Raw genomic sequence first — 23,368 nt, 5'->3', positions numbered from 1 at the left:
TCAGCATTATTTAAAGCATAAAAAAATAAAAACTATAGTTTGGTAGGTAGTAAAAGGCCAGGACCATAAGGAACACAAAGGTTAAAAATTTACCATCTTTCCGTCCCTTGTTTGTTTTGTATATGTAAATATTTGACTGGGTTACCCAACATTCAATTCTCAAAACTGATAATGAAGTTTTGTGTCAGGAAAAATACTTTTACTATCTAATTCAACACAATGTAGGGAAGATTTAAATCCAAAATGAAATTTTATACAATTCTAAACAACTGGTTTATGCTCAATTACTCCATGTCCTTCCTCCTCATAATAGTGTATTTGAGATCAGTTCTGTATCAGAAAGAACCAAACTTTTAGACAGGGATTTGTAGGTCCATAGGGTCTATCCCTATCCTTAAGAGATAAGTACAGCTTTTCTCGCTCTCCAACAGAAAATATCCAAGAATTGGGGCCGGGGAGATGGCTCAGTGGAATAAGCGCTTCTCTGGCAAGCGCAAGAGCCTGAGTTCAGTCCCCGGTTCTGCAAAAGAAAAGAAAAGAAAAGAAAAGAAAAGAAAAGAAAAGAAAAGAAAAGAAAAGAAAAGAAAAGAAAAGAAAAGAAAAGAAAAGAAAAGATCCAAGAATCATTCACAATTTTGGATTTCTAATAAAGCAGTATTTCCCAAAAAGCAAACCAGAAGACCTGTTCTTCTGAGATCCCATGGGCTGAAATAATTGTAAGTTAAACAGATTTAGAAAAGCTATTTAGCATCTTCTTAGAAAAGTAACTAAGATTCTAAAAGGTCAGGTGGTAATGAATATCATGAACCTGATCTCCAAAAGCTAAAGTCCTTTCAAAAAATACTCCATTAACATCCCAGCACCAGTACACCCAGAGAGAAATACAGCCAGGACTAGATGGCTGCTATCAGGTAAGTGTGACCTCTTTCTGAAGCAAAATTTTATAGGGCTGCATGAGTCAGAGTGGGCTCAGAACATTTATAAATGCTGGATTGTTCTTAAAGCCACTTTCTTTTGCTTGAGCTTTATAAACAGATCTTATCCCCAGTATCAACACCACAGCTAACACACATTCTAGCTATATGGCAAAACAATTTTTAACAGGACTGGATCCCGCAATACACAGAAAAAAGCATGTAAAGCAAATAGAACTAAATGTTTTGTAAGGAGTTAGGAGCAAACTCACTTCAGAGAAAGTTCTCTGTCGTAGTCACCCACATTTTTAACCTGAATGTAACTATTCCTGTCTCAACCACAGAAAGACCAATTTAAGAGTGGGATTCTTTTTAAATTTTATCACTTGAATATGGATTATCTCACAAAGCAGAGTTAGTCGGCTAAGCATCTGAAAATACTCAATTAGTCCAACTGCTTCTATATTGCCAGTCTATACATCTCATAACAAACCTAGGTACAAATTCTTGTTCTCCCATCATCCATACATCTTCTGTCCACAAAAACTAATCACTAAGATATCAATGAAAGTGCATAATTTTCACTTGATTCCACTCAACTGCAGCCACTGCACTGCAAGGCAGCTCCAGAAGCCAGGAAAGCCAGCCTCTCCTAGAGGCTCACTGAAGGACCCAGCTATGGGAACCAGGAACCAGAACTCAAGTTCTCAACCACAATTTGCATTTGAAAAGCACTTGGCTTTTAACGTAAATATATATAAATAGGAAACATTAAAATTTCTACCTATATGAAAGTAAGGATTTACACTATGGCTGTGAATGTGAGTCCCAAAGCAGCAGCATCAACTTTACCTAAGAACTTCTCAGAAATGTAAATTCTCAGGCACGCCTTGGTCCTGCTGAATCACAAACCTTGGGACTAAGGCTAGCAATCTAGGCCTCCCAGTGTTTTAATTAGTTCTATAAATGATTTCCACACCCACTACAAAAAAAAAATCACTTAAACTTACCCCCCTGAGAGAACAGGTAACACTACTCGAACAAATGGAGGATCAAATGGAAAGTTATCCTAAAAAGTAAATAAGCAAGTTTAATTTTAAGGACATCCTTACTACTATATTACTTAGAAGATTTTAAAATCATCAATAGAGAATATATAAATTTATTATCTGATAATGAGTCATAAAATCAGTACCAACAAGTAAGATGAAACAAAACCAAAGTAAATAAAAATGAAGTTAAGATCAAACCCAAACAGAATGGTGTGTTGGTAAATTTATTTCACTAAGTGATTTCATTCCTAATAGACCTACACAAAGGAATCATTAAAATAACAGATTTCTGTTCAATAGCTAGAATGGGGTGCAAAATTTAACAATTATAGGGCTGTGTTCAGAAAGAAAAAGAGGAACTCCAAAGAAAGGGCCTTTTCCCCCTTGGCTTTTCTTCCAGCTAGAGAAGAGGAGAAGAGGTTAGCTAACAAACTGAGTAGAACTCACAGACTCAGGGCTGGTAAGATAAATCAGAACACTGGAGTCTACTAAGGAGAGGCGCTGGTTAATCTATACTTTAGGTTAGGTCCTGAAGGCAATATTTAAACTACCCTGGCAGAACAAGTCCAACTTTAAAGCAGTTCAATCCCTGACAGATAAGTCCATCCCAAGATGTCACTGTCCATGCCCCTGAGAAGAGCAAGCAGATCAGCACTGCAATGTCTCATACACAGTACCTACCACTAAGAACAAGCAGCTTAAAGATGATACAATCAGAAAACCAGAGAAGCAAACCACAGACACAAAATCACAGGGACTGAGGTATGAATATGTTGAAAAAGACAAGTCTGAAAACCTGGCAGAGAGCTACAAACTATAAAATAGAAACATATGGAAATTCTGAAATTTAGAGCCAGAATAACTGAAATTAATAGCTAAGTAGATGAGCTTCACCACAGCAGGAGCTTAATACAAAAGAGTCAGTAAACTAGAAGATAGAACAGACACATCCAGAATGAAACTAAGAAAAACAAAGTAGAAAATGCAAAAAATAATAAGACACAAAATAACATGCTGAAAAGATTTATCACACATTCTGAGTCCTAGAAGGAGAATAGAAGCAAAAAGCTGAGCACTTCCAAAAGGCCAGCGCAGGACTGTTAAGGCTGGGTTTCTGACTGTCCTCAAAGCTGATGAATGGTGGTGGGGATAGTCTAGGAGTGGCTACAGGGTAATTCTTGAAGGCAGGGGCAAGCTGTGTTTTGTACTCTCCTATCTTGCCTCTCTCCTCAAAATAAATCTTTCTTCTTTAAAATTATCTTATGGCTTCTGTCACAGCAATGAACAGCCAACAGATACCATAGATTTAACCATAGTAGTTCAAGAGAAAAGTAGAAAAATTAAAAAAAAAAAGGAGAAGAATAGAGGCTACAGTAAGAGTAGGGTAGATTCACAATGCTAAAAGAAACCAGGGGCTGGGGAGATAGCTCAGTAGAATAAGTGCTGGTCTGGCAAGTGCAAGGGCCTGAGTTCAATCCCCAGTTCTGCAAAAAATAAATAAATAATAAAGAAACTGCCAACCCAGAAAACTATATTTAATGAAAATACTTCTCAAAATGAAATAAAACCAGCACTCCAGGAGGCTGACACTGGAGGACCACAACTTTGAAGCCAACTGGGCAACAGAGCAACTTAGTGAGATCTCATTTCAAATTTAAAATGTATCCAGGGATGCAGCTTAGTGAGAAGGTTCTAGGTTCATGAGGGAAAGAGCATAAAAACAGACATGTTCTTATTCACAGTCACACACACAAAAGGAAAAGGACATTTCTAGGTAGGAGAAAAGATGTCCTTAGATGAAAGAATAAAGATCATTAAAACAGCAAGCATGCAGGTGGGTCCCAGTGTGAGCAGGTGTAGGGTTTCAGATAGGCACAAAGTTAAAATGGATGACAACAGCTGCGCTATTTGGCCCGGAGTACATGAATTCATTGTGTTCTAATTCTTGTATTGACAAGAAAAAATATAAAGTAACACTGATGTAATATGTCAACAAGTTGAGGTATGTACTGTGATTATAAAGGAGGAAAAAGAGAGCATAGTTACTGCACTAATACAGATGGGAAACGGGAGTAAGGAAAAAATGGGAGAAAGAAAAAGCACAAAACAAGAAATACAAGCAGAAAATCACCTACAGGGCAGCAGATTGAAACCCAGTTTTAGAATTGATATTAAATGGAATGGATCGCTCCAACTATAAATCAAAGAGCAGATAAACAGATGAAGAGAGCAAGATGAGCTAGAAAACAAGCAAAGCAAAGAAATCCCAACTTTTTAGGCTAATGAGTACAATTTACTTTTAGAAATTCTTAGTTTAAAAAAAAAAGAAAGAAAGAAATTCTTAGTTTTGAAAACTGTTCCCAGAAGAGAAGGAGCTTTTCTGCCTAATGAAAGGAAGCACAGACAGTGCTGAAGTTGCCACAAGTGTGAGTTCTCTGTGGCCTGGACGCCACCAAGAAGGCTGGCCCTTCCCTCCCTATAGGAGTGAGACAGGACCGTAGCCTGCTTCTGGTGGAGATAGCCAGCACAGCTAAGAGAAGCCACCTCCATTCTTTGCGTTCAAACAAAACAGGATTACAGGAAACAACTGATGCCTTTCAGAAGACCATTTAGGGGAAAAAAATCCAAACATTTGCTTCACCAGTCATTTCTAAGGAACATGAAACTACAAATTCAACTGGGAAGAAAAGCAAAGCATAATCTCAGTAATTTACTTTATCTCGCTCTCTCTGCCTACCCTTCCAATAAGACTTTGGGGAAATTCAATTCTATGGGCAGAGGAAGATCAAACACAAGCCTGATGGTTTGAATGGATCATCTTACATTTCTATTGCAACTCAGAGAGTGAAGAATCTACCCACACAAGATACCAACTTAAATGACAGCTATGATAGCCCATTAAGCAGCTCACCATTTCTCGTAATTTAACAGCATAATGAAAGGTATCATTAACAAAGCTTGATGAAACATAACCTCATTTAATCTATTATTTTCTCCTTCAAATATGTCATGTCAAGTAGATGATTACAAAACCTGTGTTGAGAATTATCTTCAACTACTTCTTCAGAATAATTCTCCTGCATTAAAACCTAGGGATTCTACTCCATAAACTGTGCTCTAGAAACTCAACAATCAAGATTTTATAGAAACAAAAATGAGTTTCTTAGCCCACCCTCCCAAAAAAAGTTGAGGATGATTGTAAAAATGGAAATTTGAGTTACATTAGTGTACTAGCTGAGAAATGAGAAGCTCTAGCTTTATAAAGATGTTATAAAGTTATCTGATTTCCTACTGAGCACCTTGGCCTTCTAAGGAAGAACAACATTCAATTATTAAGACTGCACCATAAGATGACACTAAATGGTTGCAAACCATTTGCCATACTGAGTTGAAAACAGCCTCTATAATTTGACTCAATTACTTCTAGCTTTATGCCTTGTGTTTATCAAAAGAACTAATGCTTTCAAGTGTTCAATCCTTCAGCTTGCTGAAGATACCCATTTGTTTCACTTCCAACTCTACAACCTAAGCTGGAACCTCATTCTACTCCTGGTTACTATTATCTAAACTTAAATTTGTCTAAATAAGCCCTTATTAAAAGTACCACCTAGAAATTCAATTCAGTAATTCAGAGGTGGCCTGAAGAGTAAAAAAAAAAAACTCTCTTCCTTCAAAGCACAGCACATCAAATTTATCAACCTGCTGACCAGGACCCATTCCCATGATCACAATGTTCTAAGTGAAACTCTTATTTTTTTTCATCAACCCTAAACTCTCCAGTATCATTGTACATACCTGAGACCATAAGAGTATATGGTTCTAGCTCATTCCTGTAAATCTTGCTGAGTTGTCCTGCTATCCTCCACCCTATCAATCCTGATAATAATAACCTGCCAAATTCATGAAAGGTCCTTCTCATAACATCAATTAGCTTAGGAAGATCACCCTCACGCAAGGCCTGCCTCTCTATCTATATTTGGTGCAGGGTCTCACTACGTAGAATGGACTCATAGTAATTCTCCTGTTTTCAGCCTCCCAAGAGCTGGGATTACAGGCGCGTGCCACCACGCCCAGTCTCAATGGTTGCTTCAGCGCACCCTGGGTGCGGGGCTGGCACAGCACGTTGGGATTAAACCCCAGCCACTGTGCTCTGCCTAAGCAGGCACTTTAGTCTGCTGAGCTATCTGGCTAGCCCTTCATCCAACGCCTCTTAAAAACTACTCTAACCCTAGAAAAGGCCCTTCTTTCTGTTAAGAGCCATGATCCAGAAACACAAATCCACTAGAATTTCAAAGATTTTCCTTCCTGATCATTTCTTCCCTGAAGTTCTACCTAGAGCAGGAAAGTATAATGAAAATACTACCTAAGGCCGTAATCCTTCTGGCCAAGACTTTACTTTAAAAAAAAAAAAAAAAAAATGCCTCTAATGAAGAAGTGACAGGGAGAAGCACTATGTGCTTCAAGGCACTAAAAAAAGGCTCTATTTTATAAGCTTGGTGTTTGGCACAAGAAAGTAGGATTTTTTTTTCCTGTATTTTAGGGAAGGGTCTACAGGGTGTTCAGGGTCTCACTACTAGATCAGATTCGTAGTGATTTTCCTGTGTACAGCCTCCCAAGTGCTGAGATTACAGGTGTGCGCCATCACACCCAGTCTCAATGGCCATCTCAGTGTGCCCCAGGGGCGGGGCCGGCATGGCAGGTCTGGGATTTGAACCGCCAGCCCCTGGGCCTGCTTGCAGGTGCTTTAATCTGCTGAGCTATTTGGCTTGCCCTAAAAGTAGGTTTTCTTTTCTTTTGTTTTTGTTTTTTTTAAAGAATGTATGATTTAATATTATTTTCAGTTTAAATATTTTATATGGCTTTCTGTTTTGTTTTTTTCACTAATACCTTTCCTAGTTTCTTGTGGTTGGCTGGTTGATTTTACCTAGGTATTTCATTCACTGCCCCATAGGAATTAGCAGAAGTGAAGAGTCATTAGCACCTATACAAGTAGACATCAGAGTTATATTCTAGAAAGTCAGCTGAGTGGACATGAATACACTTCCTACAACAACCAGACTGAGGGAACTATGACTCTTGGGCTATCTCAAGAAAATATAATCTATAGATAGACCTCTATAGTATGGTCTATAGATAGACTTCCAACAAAAACATGTACATATAAAACTTATATGAAAAGTTTTCAAAAAATAATTGCCACGCTTTTCCTAAGTACAAAGGAAATATCTATGTCTTAATTTTTGTCACTCAAAACAACTCATAGCCATCTATCCTTACTTCTACTATCACCACCCTACATCAGATCTTCATCACTTCTAGTTAAGTCAAAACTTCTAACTGATTTCCCAGAAATCCACTCTGTCCTATCTAATCCCTGCTGTGTTACTGGAAGCATGACTGTTTAAAACAAAATGAAAAGTCCAACAGATCAAACATGACCTTTCATAAAAACCTCTATTCTGCATAGAGTCCAGACTTTTTACCACAATCTTCAAAGTCTGATAGCCTCTATCACACTAATTTCTCATCCCCAGAAAGAAAACAGGCTCTTGAAGAACAGGAATCACATTTTGGGTGTTCCCAGGTAACTTAAACCATTAGACTACCTAACTGAAATGGAAAAAAAAAAAATCTATCTGCGAGAAAATTGTTACAAAATTTTTTTCTTTTTCTTTTTACATAAATTTTTCTTGTCAATTTAAAAGAATGGGTTAAAAAAAAAAAAAGCCCCAAATAATTCAACTATAACTCCTTAGAAATATTTTCTAGTTTTTTAAACTAAAGAGTTAATATTATTAAGGGCTTTATTTTTATTTTTGGTACCGGGAATTGAACTCAGGACCCTCAAGCTTGCCAGGCAGGCACTGTATCACTGAGCTAAATCCCTGACCCTAGGATTTTAAACCATTATAGCTTACCCCTAGTGCTTAATAACTCATTAACATTTTATCTAGATTCCTTTGCTATTCTTTTTAACCTTTATTTTTAGTTCAAAAGTAACTAATAAACATAATATATAAATTCTAAATATGCATAAAAAAGAAAAGTACACCTTCAAAGTTGTAAAATGTACATCTTTTTCAATTCATAAATCCAAAGGGGCCCCTTAACCTGACCTGTACTAAGCACATCTCTATTTTTCCTGACAGTTGTACTGCCTGGAGATGAATTTATATATTAATATTTCTTAGCATTTTTTCATTTGTGCTCAAGATACCTTTTTAGAAATTTTTCCCCTCATTTTTCACACCTATCTACACAATGGAACATTTAACACCACAGAAGTGTGTCTTAGTTTATGTTTTATGGCTACTTGCAGGGCCAAAGTCACTGTATTTTTTTAATATTTTATTTATTTTTTTAATTAATTTTATTGAGAAACAAATAGCAATGAGACAATTTTAAAACCAATTAATAGGACAGTTTCAATAATCAATACATTGCATATTGTTGTCTTCGTATTGGTTATTCATAGTACAAGATGCAGACATGATATCCACTGTAACACTGAAGATTTTTTTCACTCTGAGGACCAATTGTCACCCCATTCATGTGATACAGCCTCCAACGAGATTGCATTATTAGCATTATTAGGTATATGATTAGCTTCACCTATTCTCTAAACTATATAATATATAAATTGAATTGCACCAAACAAGTTTAGGGGGCTGGGTTTCTCTTGCTCAGCACTGTATTCAAGATGCATCCCACTTGTATACAGCTATATCCAATTTTATGAATACTATAATTTTCTATTTTATTGGAACTTGGAGTTTCTGTTTCAGCTGTTGTAAACATCACTGCTCTGAACATTCTTAGGTCTGTCTCTTAGAGCGCCCAAATACTCATTCGTCACAAGAGAATTCCTGAACTATAAGGTGTGTCTTCCATACAAATACTACCATATTATCTTCCAAAGCAGTTGTACAAATATACATTCCCATCAAACATATGGAGCCCCACTACCATTTTCTTACCTTAAAAGAGAAGTTAAGCAAAATATATTCTATGCCTTCTTTTTCTTTTAAGATCTGAAGATCACTGTGCAAAGGACTATCAGGATCAACTCTAAGAATAACAAAATAAAAGCCAATTCAAACAAAATAATTTTTCTCACTTAACTCAAAAATTAAGCAGTCCAAAAACTAAAACAGAGACTCTAGGCTAAGTTCCAGCAGAGAAGTTCTAAAGCTGCTCTATAACCCTGGAAAAAGTAGCCAACTATAGCTCCTTGGTAACATAAGCTCAAAAGGAAACTATAGTAGTCAGATCTATTATAATACAGAGATCCAAAATCAGTAGTCTAAGGGGCCAGCCAAATACCTCAGCGGATTAAAGCACCTGCTTAGGCAGATGCAGAGGCAGGGGTTTCACCCCCCCAATGCGTGCTGGCCCTGCCCCTGCGATGGCGATTGAGACTGGGCTTGGGGGGGCATGCTCCCAGCTCTTGGGAGGCTGAACACAGGCAGATCACTACGAGTCTGATCTATGTAGTGAGACCCTGCAGACCCTGTACTGAAATACAAAAAAAGAAATCAGTATTCTATAGAAAAAGTCAGGTGTTCATAATTTCCTCCAAAAAAGAGGAAATAATGAAAAAATCAAAAACAAACAAAAAGCCTTTCTTAATGTTATTTTATTAGCCAAGAAGCTCAAGAAAAAATATTGCCACCAAAAAAAACCAAAACATGAAAGGGCAAGTCACTACAAAAATCTACATTTGTCTATAGCTGTTCTACATATGCAGATCCTATCCAAATTCCTTATTTCAAACAAACTCACTATTAGTCAGCTTCATCAGGTTATTAAACACATTTTTGTTTCTAAGTTGCCATTGTCTCCAAAACCCCAAGAAACACTTTACTCCACAGTGGTCCCTCTGTTTCTCCTTTCTCACTTTATAAAACCTCAGAAACAACTCATTTTCACAATCTGAGAACTACTTCCATAGAAAGAAGTTCTAAAGTTCTAAGTAAAAGCTATAGTATAAAAGATATAAAATTAGGAGTAAAAACCCACTTTACTATAGAGTCAGATGTTGCAAGAGTAGGTTGGCATCAGAGCCACTTACTTTTGCAGCTTTACTTGCCACTCGTATAAACTGTCGTTTATGAGTTCCACCGAATAGATCCCTGGGAAGATAAAACATGCTGGTTACGCTCCACCTCATCATACAACCATCATGCACAACCCACTAACAGAAATTGGAAATTTTGCTATTAAATGGAATGTCTAAACTGTACTGCAAATAAAGTGTCTTATACCCGTAACACATAATTAAAACCATTGGTTAACAGGATTCTTCAATGAATTCAGAAACTACTATTAACTTTGAAAATTACAGTTTATATTAAATCATATGTATAGTATATGAGACTTTTCTTCTATATACATAGAAACATTTATAAAAAACTGAATCCTCCTTACACATGTTTTTAATCTTCAATTTTCTAGGACATCTCAATCAGTATACACTAAGTCTATTGTTAATTTCTCTGTAATAATTTATTTTACATACATACCATAATGTAACCAAATCTACCTAATGCCCAGTTATTAACTTTTTGCCAACATATACAACACTGAAACAGGTAATTACTTAACATTCAAAGATAAAATCAGTTCAAATATTTAACTATTGAGCTTTCTACAGACAAACTTTTAGGTTTCTATAGGTAAATGTTTGGATTTCTTAAAAGATAAACTATCAGGATTCCCAAATTTCTAATAACTCAGAAAAAAAATTGGCTTATTTAATATTCTACAAAGTAGAATTTGGTTTTCTTTTTTTAAGCAATTCTAGTCATTTTTATTTGTTCATTCTGAGAATTCCTGTACGGATCATAACAAACAAAGGAAGCCGTGGCTCCTTCCATTACTTAGCACTCTAGCAAAGTAAGAGAAGCTCCCCTCCAATCAGGGAGACTCCTCAGTATTTTAAGACTTTGTAAGCAATTAAGAATACTCTTAACTCAAACTACTATAAAATAGCAAAAATAATGTTTAATTTTAAAAAATTTTAAAAGGGCCAGCCAAAAAGCTCAGCGGATTAAAGCTGCTGCAAGCAGGCGCAGGGGCCAGGGGTTTGATACCTGGGCCTGCCATGCTGGCCCTGCCCCTGGGGCACACTGGGACTGGCAACCGAGACTGGGCACCTGTAATCCCAGCTTTTGGGAGGCTATACACAGGTGGAACACTAGGAATTCAATCTAATAGTGAGACCCTGAACACCCTGTACACCCTTCCCTAAAATACAAAAATAAATAAATAAAAAATTTTAAATCTATCTAGTTTAAAAGTAATACTACAATTACCCATATAACGAGACAAAATAAAATTAACTTAGCAATAGTTCTTTCTTTCTACAATGAAATATATCAACCCGATTTACTTTACAAAGCAGTATTACTCATGTTTTTGCCAGAAGATAAAAAATTATATGAATTAACTATCAGGAGGGCAAAATAATTATTTCTTTTAAAAAAAAAATTCAAATTCACTTTATTTTTACCTCCCATATCTTCTGAAACTTGATTAAATTTGAGTTTCAACATCCTTAAAATAGTTAATAAACATTTACACTGCTGTCAGCTATAAGAAAAGACATTATTTGAAGACAGCAAAGAGCAGCAGAATGCAGACAGCAGGGACCCGGTGGTCCTTACCTGTTTTGTAACTCTGTGATCTGTATATGTCCCTGAGCTCTTTCATAAGTCTATCTGAAGCTTGCACAGACCCAGACACTGCACCCTGAAACAGAAAACTTGCTGTTTACAGGGTCTCCTAAGTCATTCAAGATTCAGTCCTTGAACCTGATGGAATATATAGTTTCAAAAGGAAAATAAAAGTTGGGCAAGTCTAGTTTGCTTACTATTTATTGTGAAAGAGTGGGGTGTCCAGTTAACATATCCAGACCATCATGGACTCTGTGATATTGTATAACTCAGTACGAATCTATTCCAAACTCTAATTTTTGAAAATACTAGAAGACTCTGATCATAGCACATTATTAACTACAATTGTTCCATTAATAAGACTGAGCAAGAATGTTATACTGAAGGTCTATTTTACATACTAAGAAACTGAAAAACATATTTGCCTTCAGGTTTCATTTCTTGACAGCATATGTTTCATCCGAACAGTAAATATGAAAGGAACTATTTTTGATCAGGTAAAATTAAAAGATTTTGAGAGCTACACTACACTTTTAGGGGGAAAAATTACCAACAAAGCTATTTCCTACCCATATGAACTTAAACTGGGGTAAGTGCTAATTTTCCCATCTACTAAATATATAGAGTATCTATTTCATACAGTGGTTCTGAAGATTAAATGAGAGGATCTAAAAAAATACATATAATATGGTAAGCATTATGTTTATCATATGAAAGTATTTGATTATTTATAGTTGTTCTGACTGTAACACAAACTGGAGCTGATCAAAAAAACAGCAAATACAGTACAATATCATTGACTGAGCTATCATAAACTTATTTTAATCTTTATTAAGATATTAAGTTGACTACATGTCTTTGCTATATTAAAAAATTCTTTCAATTAAACTAATATACTGAAGCAGAAAAAATAATGTTTTTACTACTCTCCACATTTACTCTCAAAACAACACATTCCCTGGCTTTGTCCAAGACAAAGCAACTGCTCTTGGATCTGAGAAAGCTGATAAGTACCTCCAACAGAAGGCACAAGTGTGAGGAGATACCAAACTGGCACTACAGGTCTCCCTCCTCTTGGTGTTATTTATACATATGTATATAATATATTTACACACATATTACTACATACACATACACATACACACACATTCTCATTTATCATAGTAGTTGTCCAAAAGGCATGTAGTGTTTATCCACATTTTAGAGTTGAAAAAATAGGAGACCTATAGTATCTGTCTGTAAACTGTTGGTTCCACCCTCCTATGGTGCTTCACATGACAGAGTTACTAAGCCAAAAGAGAAAAATGACTTTGGGTTTGGTCAGGGCAGACAGACCCAAGGTCAACTTCACAGAAGGAAAATGCTGACCAGACTTTGTAGGAGAAACTGGCTCTGAATATATGGACCACACCAGGGGAGGTAAATGAAAAATACAGCATTATCAGGTAGAGGCTAGAAGAGGGCAGTCAAGGGGAGCAGCAAGAGGGACCCAGGATGTGAAGAGCAGATGGACAGGGCGGAAAGGATGTCAATAGAGGAGAAATACCTGTGGTAACAGCACAGATGACTGAAACTACTACTGAGGTGGAGGTGGGGTGCAAAATGGGTAGCTGAAATGGGTACTGAGTGAAATGCCTAATGTTACCCAATAGTCATTCACCACTGAAGTCCAGGTTCTAGGTATTTACCCATACTCACATTTAAATGGTCTTGCCTTTGAGTCTTCCTAATTTTCTCTAATATTGCCAAATTTTCTTTTTCAATTCCATCGTCCTCTGACTTTTTCCCATTAATAGGCTCTTCTTCCTTCATCTCATAGTGATCTAAGTCTTCTATATCCTACAAAAAGGAAAGCACTAACTTATTCAAGTTATTTTTCTTCAGCAGTTTCTCATGCCAAAAGTTAAATCATTCTTGACTGGAATAAAAAGAGAACAAAAAAAGAGGATGGCAAATCCATTCTATGAGAGGGAGCAAACACTCCACATTCAGTTCACAAGATTTCTTCCTTCAATAGTCTTTGCTTTAAAAGACTAAGTCTATCTTTAAAAGCTAGACTTAGCATAAAGCAGATTTAATAGCTTTACAAAATCATAACTATTATCAGATACACCATCTGTTAAGTCTTTCATTAGAAGGAACTTCTCAAACAACTTAGGAGCAGGTATCAAGGACCTAAGTTGTATTTGTTTCAGAAATATTACTTCTAGTAAATGTGAACACAAATATAGGCACAATGATGCCTATTTCATTCTGATAATCATAAAAGCAAACACAAAATCTGTGTGCACAAAAACAGCAAAATATTTAATTCAACAGAATACTGAGGCCATTAAGATATCAACATAGCCAGAACTATTTTCTTTTCTACCAAGTTAAAAACTTTGAAATAGAAAATGAAATATAGAATGTCAATTATGACAAAGTAATTGCTTTGAAGAAGAGTAGCCAAGTGTGGTGGGTGCTACATGGCTGTAGAAGCTGAGGCAGGAGCATCACAGCAAATTCAAGGCCAGCCCAGGCTACATAGCAAATTAGGGACAGTCTGAAATTCCTAGCAAGACCCTGCCACATAAAACCAAAAAAAAAAAAAAAGAAAGGAAAAAACAAAAAACAGATTTTATAGCTGTTCTCTTGGGAGACATACATTTAGTGCTTTTCCAAGTTTTCTGTAGTAAATACTGATTGACTCTTACAATTGGGAAAAAGTTAGAAAAATATTTGAGTAACACTCCAGACCAAGACCCTTACCTAACATCATATATAAATCCATGTAGAATTCTTAAAATGTTACCTTTTTTAAGATTTACTTCTTACTTCTCTTTACTTCAATAGCCAAGAATCTCTAATGCAGTACTTTATTACCTCCATTTTAATAAGGAAGACTAGACCAGGCTTAGGATCTAACTTCTCCTAGACTCAGCAGTCTCCTTCTTCAGATGTCATTTCCTCGACTCCTTCACATTGCTCTCTGCTGCCAAGCATCTTTCAGCCCTGGTCTTCCAGCCCACCCTGTCTCCTTCAGAGTCATCTAGAATGCCCTCAGCAGGGTTCCATTCCCCTTCACTTTAATTCTCACTTATGTTCACATCCTCAAAACTCCACCTGAAGTCTAATCCAGACATTCCTAAATAATTGGTTATTACCTTTCTAAAACAAGATTCCTAGTATACACCATTTTGCCTTTCTTGCAACACTGTATCTAATTCCAGACTTTGAACCATCTGCCCTTTCCACCCAATTCCAGGACTCAACATTCCTCTCCTTACAAGAACGGCATTCAGTACACCAAAATACACCATGCCCCGCACTGTCTGGGAGCTTCTTCACATTATTTTTGCAACCTGGACCATCTTCTTTTTACGCACCCCAATTAGCCACCTCTGTAGTCCAGTAACCAGCCATTGCAGAGCTCCCTAAATGCTGCTGTCCCTTGCTTGTGAGGAAAAAAAGGTACATGAACTTTGATTATACCTTCTCCTTCACTGTATAGTGGACCTATGGAGGATTAATATTTTTTTCACATGAATACAAACTGTCTACACTAAAAGTCATTCTAAGTGGACAACTATAAGAATTATTTTGCTCCCAGACTCCAAATAGCCTACTACTACTTCTTTAGCAGAGGCATTCTGAAAGTGTATATTAGATTAAAATATTTCAAATAAAGAAAACAAGGTAAAACCCTCAGTAAGATCCAAAACAGGAAAAAAAGTTTTATATTTTAGACCTTTTGCCAGGCATAGTTACACGTGCCTGTGATCCCAGCACTTCAGAGGCTGAGGCAGGAGTATTGCTGCAAGTTGAAAGCCACCCTTGGTTGCATAGTGAGTTCAAGGACAGCCTAAATTACATAGTGAAAATCTGTCTCAAAAAGAAAAAAAAAAATTAAGACCTTTAACCAGTAACACAAAAACAGATCTCCTTTCTGAAGTTTTCATTAAAATGCAAAACTTCAGTGCCTAGAAATCTCTGAAACTGTACCAATGACTGACAGTTAATTCCACACCCATGGAACCTGGTCTACTAAGCTTGCTGTGATCCAGATGAGCCCCTCCAGCTGCCATCATAGGATGGTACTGAAAAGAGAGTCTTGAAAAAGCTCTGGGCCCAGGCCACTTTTCTCAGTAGTGGAATTAAGGTGCTTATGAGACGCAACCTTACTGTGTTGCCCAACTGGTGCCTTCAGAAGACATGAAGGCTGATCTTGGGTTTCTCAGCCTTCAGAACTAGGAGGGAATTTTTTTTTTCAGTACTGGGAAATGATCCCATGGTAAGACATGCTAAGTAAGTACTATGCCACTGAGTAACTTCATCAGCCCTTTCTTGAGAATTTTTCACTGACGCAGTGTTTTGTTTAAGTTATCCTGGATGGCCACAGACTACAAATACAAACCTTCTGCCTCAGCCTCTCAGCTAGCTGGTATTACATGTATGAGCCACTATGCCTGGCTAAACTTTCTGTTCTTCATAAATTGTCTAGTCTTAGTTATTCTAGTTAGGATAAAATAGAATAAATTACTTATGACGGGTTTTTTAAGAGACAAAACACAACTTGCTTGGCAAAGCACAAGGTCATGAGTTCTATCACCGGCACTAAATAAATAAATAAAGACAAATATAGAATTCTTAAAACTTAGTAGCTCTTCCCAAAAAATCAACTATGAGTTAAATACTGATTACTTTTAAATACAAATATAACTTTAGTGTCAGTGGTTAAAAAGTTTTTATTTTCTGGTAGATCGAATTTAAGGAATTGAGATAAAGTTATTTGATCAGTAAGTAGAAGGTAAAATCAGCATTTGAAATTACATCTCATTCCAAATACTACACATTTTCATTATTCCACATTAACACTGATTTTAAAAGATTAGTAAATTACTAGAAGGTTCAAAAGCAGAGGTGGCTATAAAATGTTATTTTTACATGTACCTACTTCAGCCATCTCTTCCTCTTCCTCCTCTTCAGAAGTTATTTCTTCTGTTGTCCCATTCTGAAACAAAGAACAACTTTCCAGGACTCCGTAGAACAAATGTGCACATACTGAGTACACAGGAGTAGTGCCACAGCCTGGCAGACACACTATCACTCATCTGTCACTGCCCTTCCACTAATAGAGAGCTTATTAAAAATAAAGTATTCATTTCCAAATCCAGATTTCATTTGAGAAAATAACACTAGCTTTTAAAAACTTTTTTTAACAATTCAACTTATAGATGACTTAGGAACAAAAGTAACCAGTCAAATACAAAGCAAAACTGGAAAAATTGTTTTAAACACAAGTTCATTTATAATAAATATTCCAAGGTATGAATTCCTTAAATACCTACATTTTAAGTTGAAAAGCCTGAATCTTTATATAAATCCAACTGTCTTTCATGTGAAAAGTTCAGCCATGTTATTAAGGAACAGGCACTTAATAAAAACTAAAAATTATAAAATACACTTAGGAGCCAATATTCTTTCCTAAGCCATGCTATTTACTACAGGACACTTCTCTGTAACATACAACTTACTGCTCATTCACAAATGAATCTGATGAGGTTTTAGGAAGCACCTTCATAGCCAGTTTTTGCAGATTTCAAAAGGCCTTGTTTTCTGGATCCAAGCATGGTTCGCCAGTCACAGTGTAGAAACACTTCTTTAATCATAAAAGTGGGCTGAGGTAGGACCAAAATATTTAAGAGAAACTAGGACCCAGAGATCACATCAGATAAATACCTTAGCAGTATCTAACCACCTGTTGTTAGAACCTCCTGAGTGTGTAATTCTTGAGAGCAGAAAAGTCATTATTGCAGAGGATATAACTCTTCTACATCAGTCAACTACAAAACCTCATAAGAGGAACATTTACACACATGCAGAACAGACTTGCATCTGTTTTAAACGTGCATCTTCTTAAGTATTATTTATCTCTTAGAAACTAAATGAGAAAAGGAACCAAGCAGTAGCTTCCAAACTGTTGAGATTTACCCTTCCTTCATTTCCTTAAATTAAATTTCCAAACCAGACTGTTTCTGGTATCTAAAGAACACACCTAGCCTAAAAGTCCCAAACCCCAGAGTGGGCACATCAATGACTGAGAGAATACTCTTTAAATGCTGATTTCAGAACTTAGCCCAGAGACTCTTTCCAAAAAACTTTGAGGCGACTCTGACATGTAGCCTAGTCTGTAACCAAAGTAGTCCCTGTTTTTTCACTTTATAAATAAAAAATATATATAAACCAAAAATAACAAAACTGAGCAAATTAACTTCACCCCGCAAAAAATGAGTTTATTTAACCAAAACACAGAGCCAGTGAGTGTTGTGAGGCCCTAAGATGAACTCTGTTTCACAATGTGGCCTACTCTTTTCAAAAGCCCACTAAAATAACCAAAAAATTTTATGAGAAAAGATAAATTCATTATGCTTTCTGAACTAGAAAAACAACAAATACAAGAAGGGTACAATTGGTGAAACAAAACTATAGGGACACAGTAGAAGATAAAGCAGATGGAAGCAGGCTGCTGGTCTTCAGAAAGCCACATCCAATCCAGACAGTGAGGACAACTATTGGAGAATTTAGGAGGATGACTTCTTACTTGTCCCAAATTCAACTGGTAAGGATCACTTTCTTCTAGAGGAAGCCCACCTGGACAGCCCCTTACTATAGGACCTGAACCAGGGTGAAAAGAAAACACTGTAAATATAACTCCACTGAGAATTTTCCTTTAGTCCCATTGAGATAGCAACTCTATCTGTGTGTGTTCACCACTGGTCCTCCACATCAACACATAAGCAAATCTCTTAACAGTCTTCTCCCTTCCTCAGGAGTTGGAAACCTCACCTGTCAGCTTCTCCCAGTCTTCATGTCACAGGAAGAGCACAGGTCTGAAGCCCACAGCAGAGTGCTAAGGCTAAAAGCCCATACTCAAGTGTGTCACATCAACAAATGAGCAGGAAACCAAACACAGCTGAAGAAAACTGACAAGCTGAAAGATATACATCAAGCCAAACAAGGGATCTGATAAATTAAGAGTGAAGTAAATAAAACAATTTAAAAATCTAATTGGAGGGTTGGCCAGATAGCTCAGCAGACTAAAGTGCCTGGTTCGGCAGAGTGCAACAACCGAGGTTCAATCCCCTGCATGCCATGCCAGCCCCATCTCTGGGACACGCTCAGATGGTGATGAGACTGAGTGTGGTGGTGCATGCCTGTAATCCCAGCTCTTGGGAGGCTGAAAAGAGGAGAATCACTACAAGCCCAATCTATGTAGACACTGCCCTAAATTTATTTTTTAAAAAATCTAATTAGAATTTTTAGAAATAATTTCGAATCTACTCCAACCACAAAATAATAAACAGATTAATTTGTGAAAGATTAGAAAGTTCTGGGAAATAAAAAACAGGACTTTAAGGAGAGAGAAGCACTAGAAAAATTTAGTAAAGGGCCACAGAACACAAAGACTTGACTGAACACAGCGTTTATGACTAACAGCATATGTTTAAGTGAATTGTGACATTCACTTAGAATGTGGAGAAAAAAAGATGGAAAACAGAAGAAGTGGAAAGTAGAAAGTAGTTAATGGAGATGGAAGATAAGAGAATACAAACATCTAATATTCACCCAGAGGATGCAGGGGAAGGAATAAAACAAATGTTGCCAGCTAAAGAAAGATTACAGAACAGTATATGGTTCTTGATGCCCCAAAGGGACACAGGAAGGTAAAACCTAGACTTCATAGTTAAAAGAAAACCATACTAATAATCCTCAGATCAGAAAGAAAAAATATATAAAAAGAAGTAAGAATTTCATCTGTAATGACAAGAGACAAAAGTGTAAAGAGCAGGGAGTAGACTCAATTGTAAATTGTATCTGTGTGTGTTCACCACTGGGTCCTGCACACCAACATAAACTGCTGTATACAGAATCAGACATTTGTTAAATTATAAAAACAGCAGGTATTCAAGTACCACTCTCCATACATACTATGCATACCTCCAAAAACAAGCAAACTAGAAAAAAAGAAACTATTACTCAGGAATCTACATGAGGGGCAGTTGTGAGGGGCATGTGGTACAAGGAACAGCACAAAGTAAATCCAGCAGCAGTACCAAAAACTCTAACTGCTGCTGATCATCCAGTCTGAGAGGCACAACCATGTTCTCTGACCACAATGACAAACAAGTAGCCCAAAAGTCACTTAAGAATGTTCTTGTGAAAGTTCTTAGAGCTGGGCAAAGTGATGCATACCTATAATCCCAGCACTTGGAAGGCTGACACAGAGGGATCACAGCAAGTTTCAGGCCAGCTGGGGCTACAAAGTTCAAGGCCAGCCTGAACTACATAATGAGTCCCTGTTTCAAAAAGAAAAGAAAAAATATTTCTCTAGATAATTTTTGGGGGTTAAAGAAATGGACTCCCATGCCCTACAAAGATCAACTCCAAAGGATGTACCCAAGAGAAATACCCATAGAAGAAGTATCAGAAGATACAGCAAGAATCATAGTAGCACTCTTCTTGACAGAAAACATTGGGAACAACCCAAATGCCTATGAATAATTAAATGGATAAATACTACCTTACCTATTCATGGGTTGCTTGTCTAGAGTGTGTCAGGCCCTGGATTTGATACCCAGCACCACCAAAAGAAAAACTTATGGTAACATGGTATGAATGAATTTCAGATATACTGTGGAGCAAAATAAAAGCACAAAGAAATACCTATAACATGACAAATGAAGTTCAAACAGGGGACATTAAACTCATTAGATGAGAATGCATAATACATACAAGACTGCTAAAACTAGAGAAAATTAAGGTGACCTAATGATCTCAGGAGAACCTGCAGAGGTATCTGCTGTGCTAGAAGCATCCTGTTTCTTCACCTCGGTGGTGGGGGAGGTAGTGGACCCAGGCAGTCACTGTAACAGCTAAGCTCACAGACATACTTTCCACATGTTACATTTCACAATAAAGTTCTAGGGAGAGTAATGCCAAAACAAAACAAAACAAAACAAAACAAAAAAAACCTAGGAAATACAAACTGTTCAGCAAACATAAAATTTTAAACTTGCAATGAAGTCAAATCACTCAAAAAATATAGACTTTTACATGTGTATTTAAAACCCAATTGATGTCATACTGATCTAATAAAGCAGAAAAAGCAAAAGCAGGAAGGGGAGAAATAACTAAGATAAAGGCAAAACATGAGAAAAATGCTACACTTAAGAAATAAAACTAAAAGCTAATTCTTTCAACAGACCACTACGCAAAAACAGATAAGCCTCTACCAAAATAATCAAGATAAAGAAATAACCTTAGATCTGGATCAGGCTTGGGTCTATTTAAGCTGTGCTTTCTGCACCTCAGCAACACTGATGTAATGGCCCAGATGCTTCCCAGGCATAGAAGGTTCTGCTCACTGTGGGCTGTTCAACAACATCCCATCTATGAAATGCCCCAGAAAATCCCTCTCTCATGGCCAGCCCTGACAATCAAAATGGGCTCCATATATTTCTAAATGTTCCATGGACGATAAAACTGCCTCTGGTTGAAATTAGTTTGAACTGTCCTAACACAAAGAAAAAAGATGTAAAGCTTCCCAAGCCATAACCGCCTCCCTCCCCGCAACAAACACACAAACCCAAGAGTCTATAAGTAAACAAAACTATACTACAATCTTATTTATTTATTTTGTATTTTTAGAGAAGGGTCTATAGGGTCTCACTACTAGATTGGACTCTCTAGTGATCTGCCTGTTTACAGTCTCCCAAAAGCTGGGATTATAGGCATGCACTCCACGCCCAGTCTTACAATCTCATTTAGAGTAGAATAAAAACGCAAAAATAAATATTAGCACACCCGGGGCTGAAGAGATAGCTTGCAGTCCAAGTGTTTGCCTGGCAAGTGCAAGAATCTAGGTTCAGTCCCTGGTACTATGGTGGCCACTGAAACTCGGTGTGGTAGCACACGCCTATAATCCCAGTGCTAGGAGGCTGAGACAGGAGGGTTACTATGAGTCTGAGATGTGTAGCAAGACCCTATACCAGATAAATAAATACATCTTTAAAAAGATACATATTTATACATATATATACATATATATACACACACACACACACACACACACATATATATATATATTCACATCCATTCCAAATGATTGAAAATTAGGACATTTCATCATATAACTGACATGTTAGGAGATGTACTTTCACAGGGCTGCATCACAATCATGAAAACAATGTAGACCTACATGTATTCTATCTGTGACATACTATGAATGAAAAAGCATAAGTTGTAGGCATCTAGGGAAGGAAAACTGAACTCAGAATGTGTCTTTCTCCTGTTTTCTTCCCTAAAGCTCCTCTAAAATTACAGTGAAGACACACATTTTATATAAACATATCATAATAAAGGAATAAAGCTACTTACAGAAAAGAGAATGTGCCTATACTAGAAGACCACAGTAAGTGGAGGAAAGGCAATTATTAAAGTCACAGGTAGGGGACATAGATTTTAAGGAGGCCAGTTTGTCCCATAACACCCTGGAAGGGCTCCAGACTGATACCCCAGATACACTAAACAAGTATACTGGACAGGTACATAAAGGGATGGGCAAAACTTAAAACCAGAATGAGCAAAAGCCATCAAACAGTGTCCAGCCCTGAAACACTGTTTTCCCATCTCCTTACATAGAACCCAGGCAGACATATCCACCTCAAGCAAAATGTGTAAGAGATCATCTCCAGAAAAACAGTAGTTCCGGCCATCATTTATTCCTGCTGGAATGTAGAAGGGTGGGAGTAACAGCTGGGGGGCAATATAAATTCCCCCCAATAAAAGAAAGCTATCATTTGGTAAAATTGGCCACAATAAACTCCAAATCAGTTACTCAGTGCTCTTGATAAATGAATAAAAGATATATAAAAGGAAGAGAAATATGAATATGCAGCACAGAATACATAGCTATTTAATTAATTTAGTCCTCATGGCTCCCCACAACAGAGGTACTACTACCATTATCACCCCTATTTTCCAATGGGAGATGATGCATAGAATGATGACATGATCAACCCAAGTGGTAAAAGGTAATAAGCAGCAGAATCAAGAGTCAAACCTAATGCAGTCTGGCTCCAAAACTGAAAGTCTAGCCTGCATTACAGTATTTCAGAAGCCTGAACTGAGGCAACTCAATTCCTCCATGCTCCCACAGGCTTTCACCTGAGGATGTACTCAAGCAAAATGAGAAGGCTAAGCAAGAGAGGCCACGTGACAGCCAGGACACAGAGGGCTGCCCAAGCAGACCAGAGAGGAAAAATCCCAAGGAGACAGCTGCACCAGAAGGTTCCAGAAACAAGGATCACAGAAAAGGATTAAGCATAATTAAACATGTAAACTTCTTTACACTAAGAATTATTAGTATAAAGATGACACTGTAAAACAAGCTATATAAGATAAGAAATATAAAAGAAAATCTCGCTCTAGGGCTGACCAAATAGCTCAACGGATTGAAGCACCTGCTTAGGCAGACAAGTTGGCTGGGGTTCAATCCCCGACATGCCTTGCTGGCTGGGCCAGCCCCACCAGCGCTGAGACAGTGATTGAGACTGGGCATGGTGGCACACGCCTGTTATCCCGGCTCTTTGGGAGGCTGAAAATAGGAGGACCACTACTAGTCCAATCTACATAGTGAGACTCTATAGACCGTGTAGCCTGTAGGCCCTTACTAAAAAATACAAAA

General features: G+C 37.1%; 1 protein-coding gene across 3 annotated transcripts in view; it reads right to left on the bottom strand.

Moving 5' to 3' along the window:
- The window catches only part of Ube2q2 (ubiquitin conjugating enzyme E2 Q2), a 58,857-nt gene that overhangs the window by 18,117 nt on the left and 17,372 nt on the right, over nt 1–23,368 (bottom strand). For 2 of the 3 annotated variants that reach the window (XM_004628701.2, XM_023712620.1), the window contains exons 4-9: nt 16,577–16,633; nt 13,339–13,479; nt 11,632–11,716; nt 10,038–10,098; nt 8,944–9,034; nt 1,925–1,983 (exon numbers count right to left, since the gene is read on the bottom strand). In XM_004628701.2, the coding sequence (XP_004628758.1) occupies nt 1,925–1,983; nt 8,944–9,034; nt 10,038–10,098; nt 11,632–11,716; nt 13,339–13,479; nt 16,577–16,633 (494 nt within the window). The remainder of the gene's footprint in view (nt 1–1,924; nt 1,984–8,943; nt 9,035–10,037; nt 10,099–11,631; nt 11,717–13,338; nt 13,480–16,576; nt 16,634–23,368) is intronic. The other variant, XM_023712621.1, reaches the window with a different exon arrangement.

Source organism: Octodon degus, unplaced genomic scaffold (assembly GCF_000260255.1).
Source record: "Octodon degus isolate 3935 unplaced genomic scaffold, OctDeg1.0 scaffold00026, whole genome shotgun sequence".
In the NCBI taxonomy this organism is placed as follows: domain Eukaryota; kingdom Metazoa; phylum Chordata; class Mammalia; order Rodentia; family Octodontidae; genus Octodon; species Octodon degus.
Note: the sequence above shows the minus strand (reverse complement) of the source record. Positions and strands in the feature narration are given on the sequence as shown.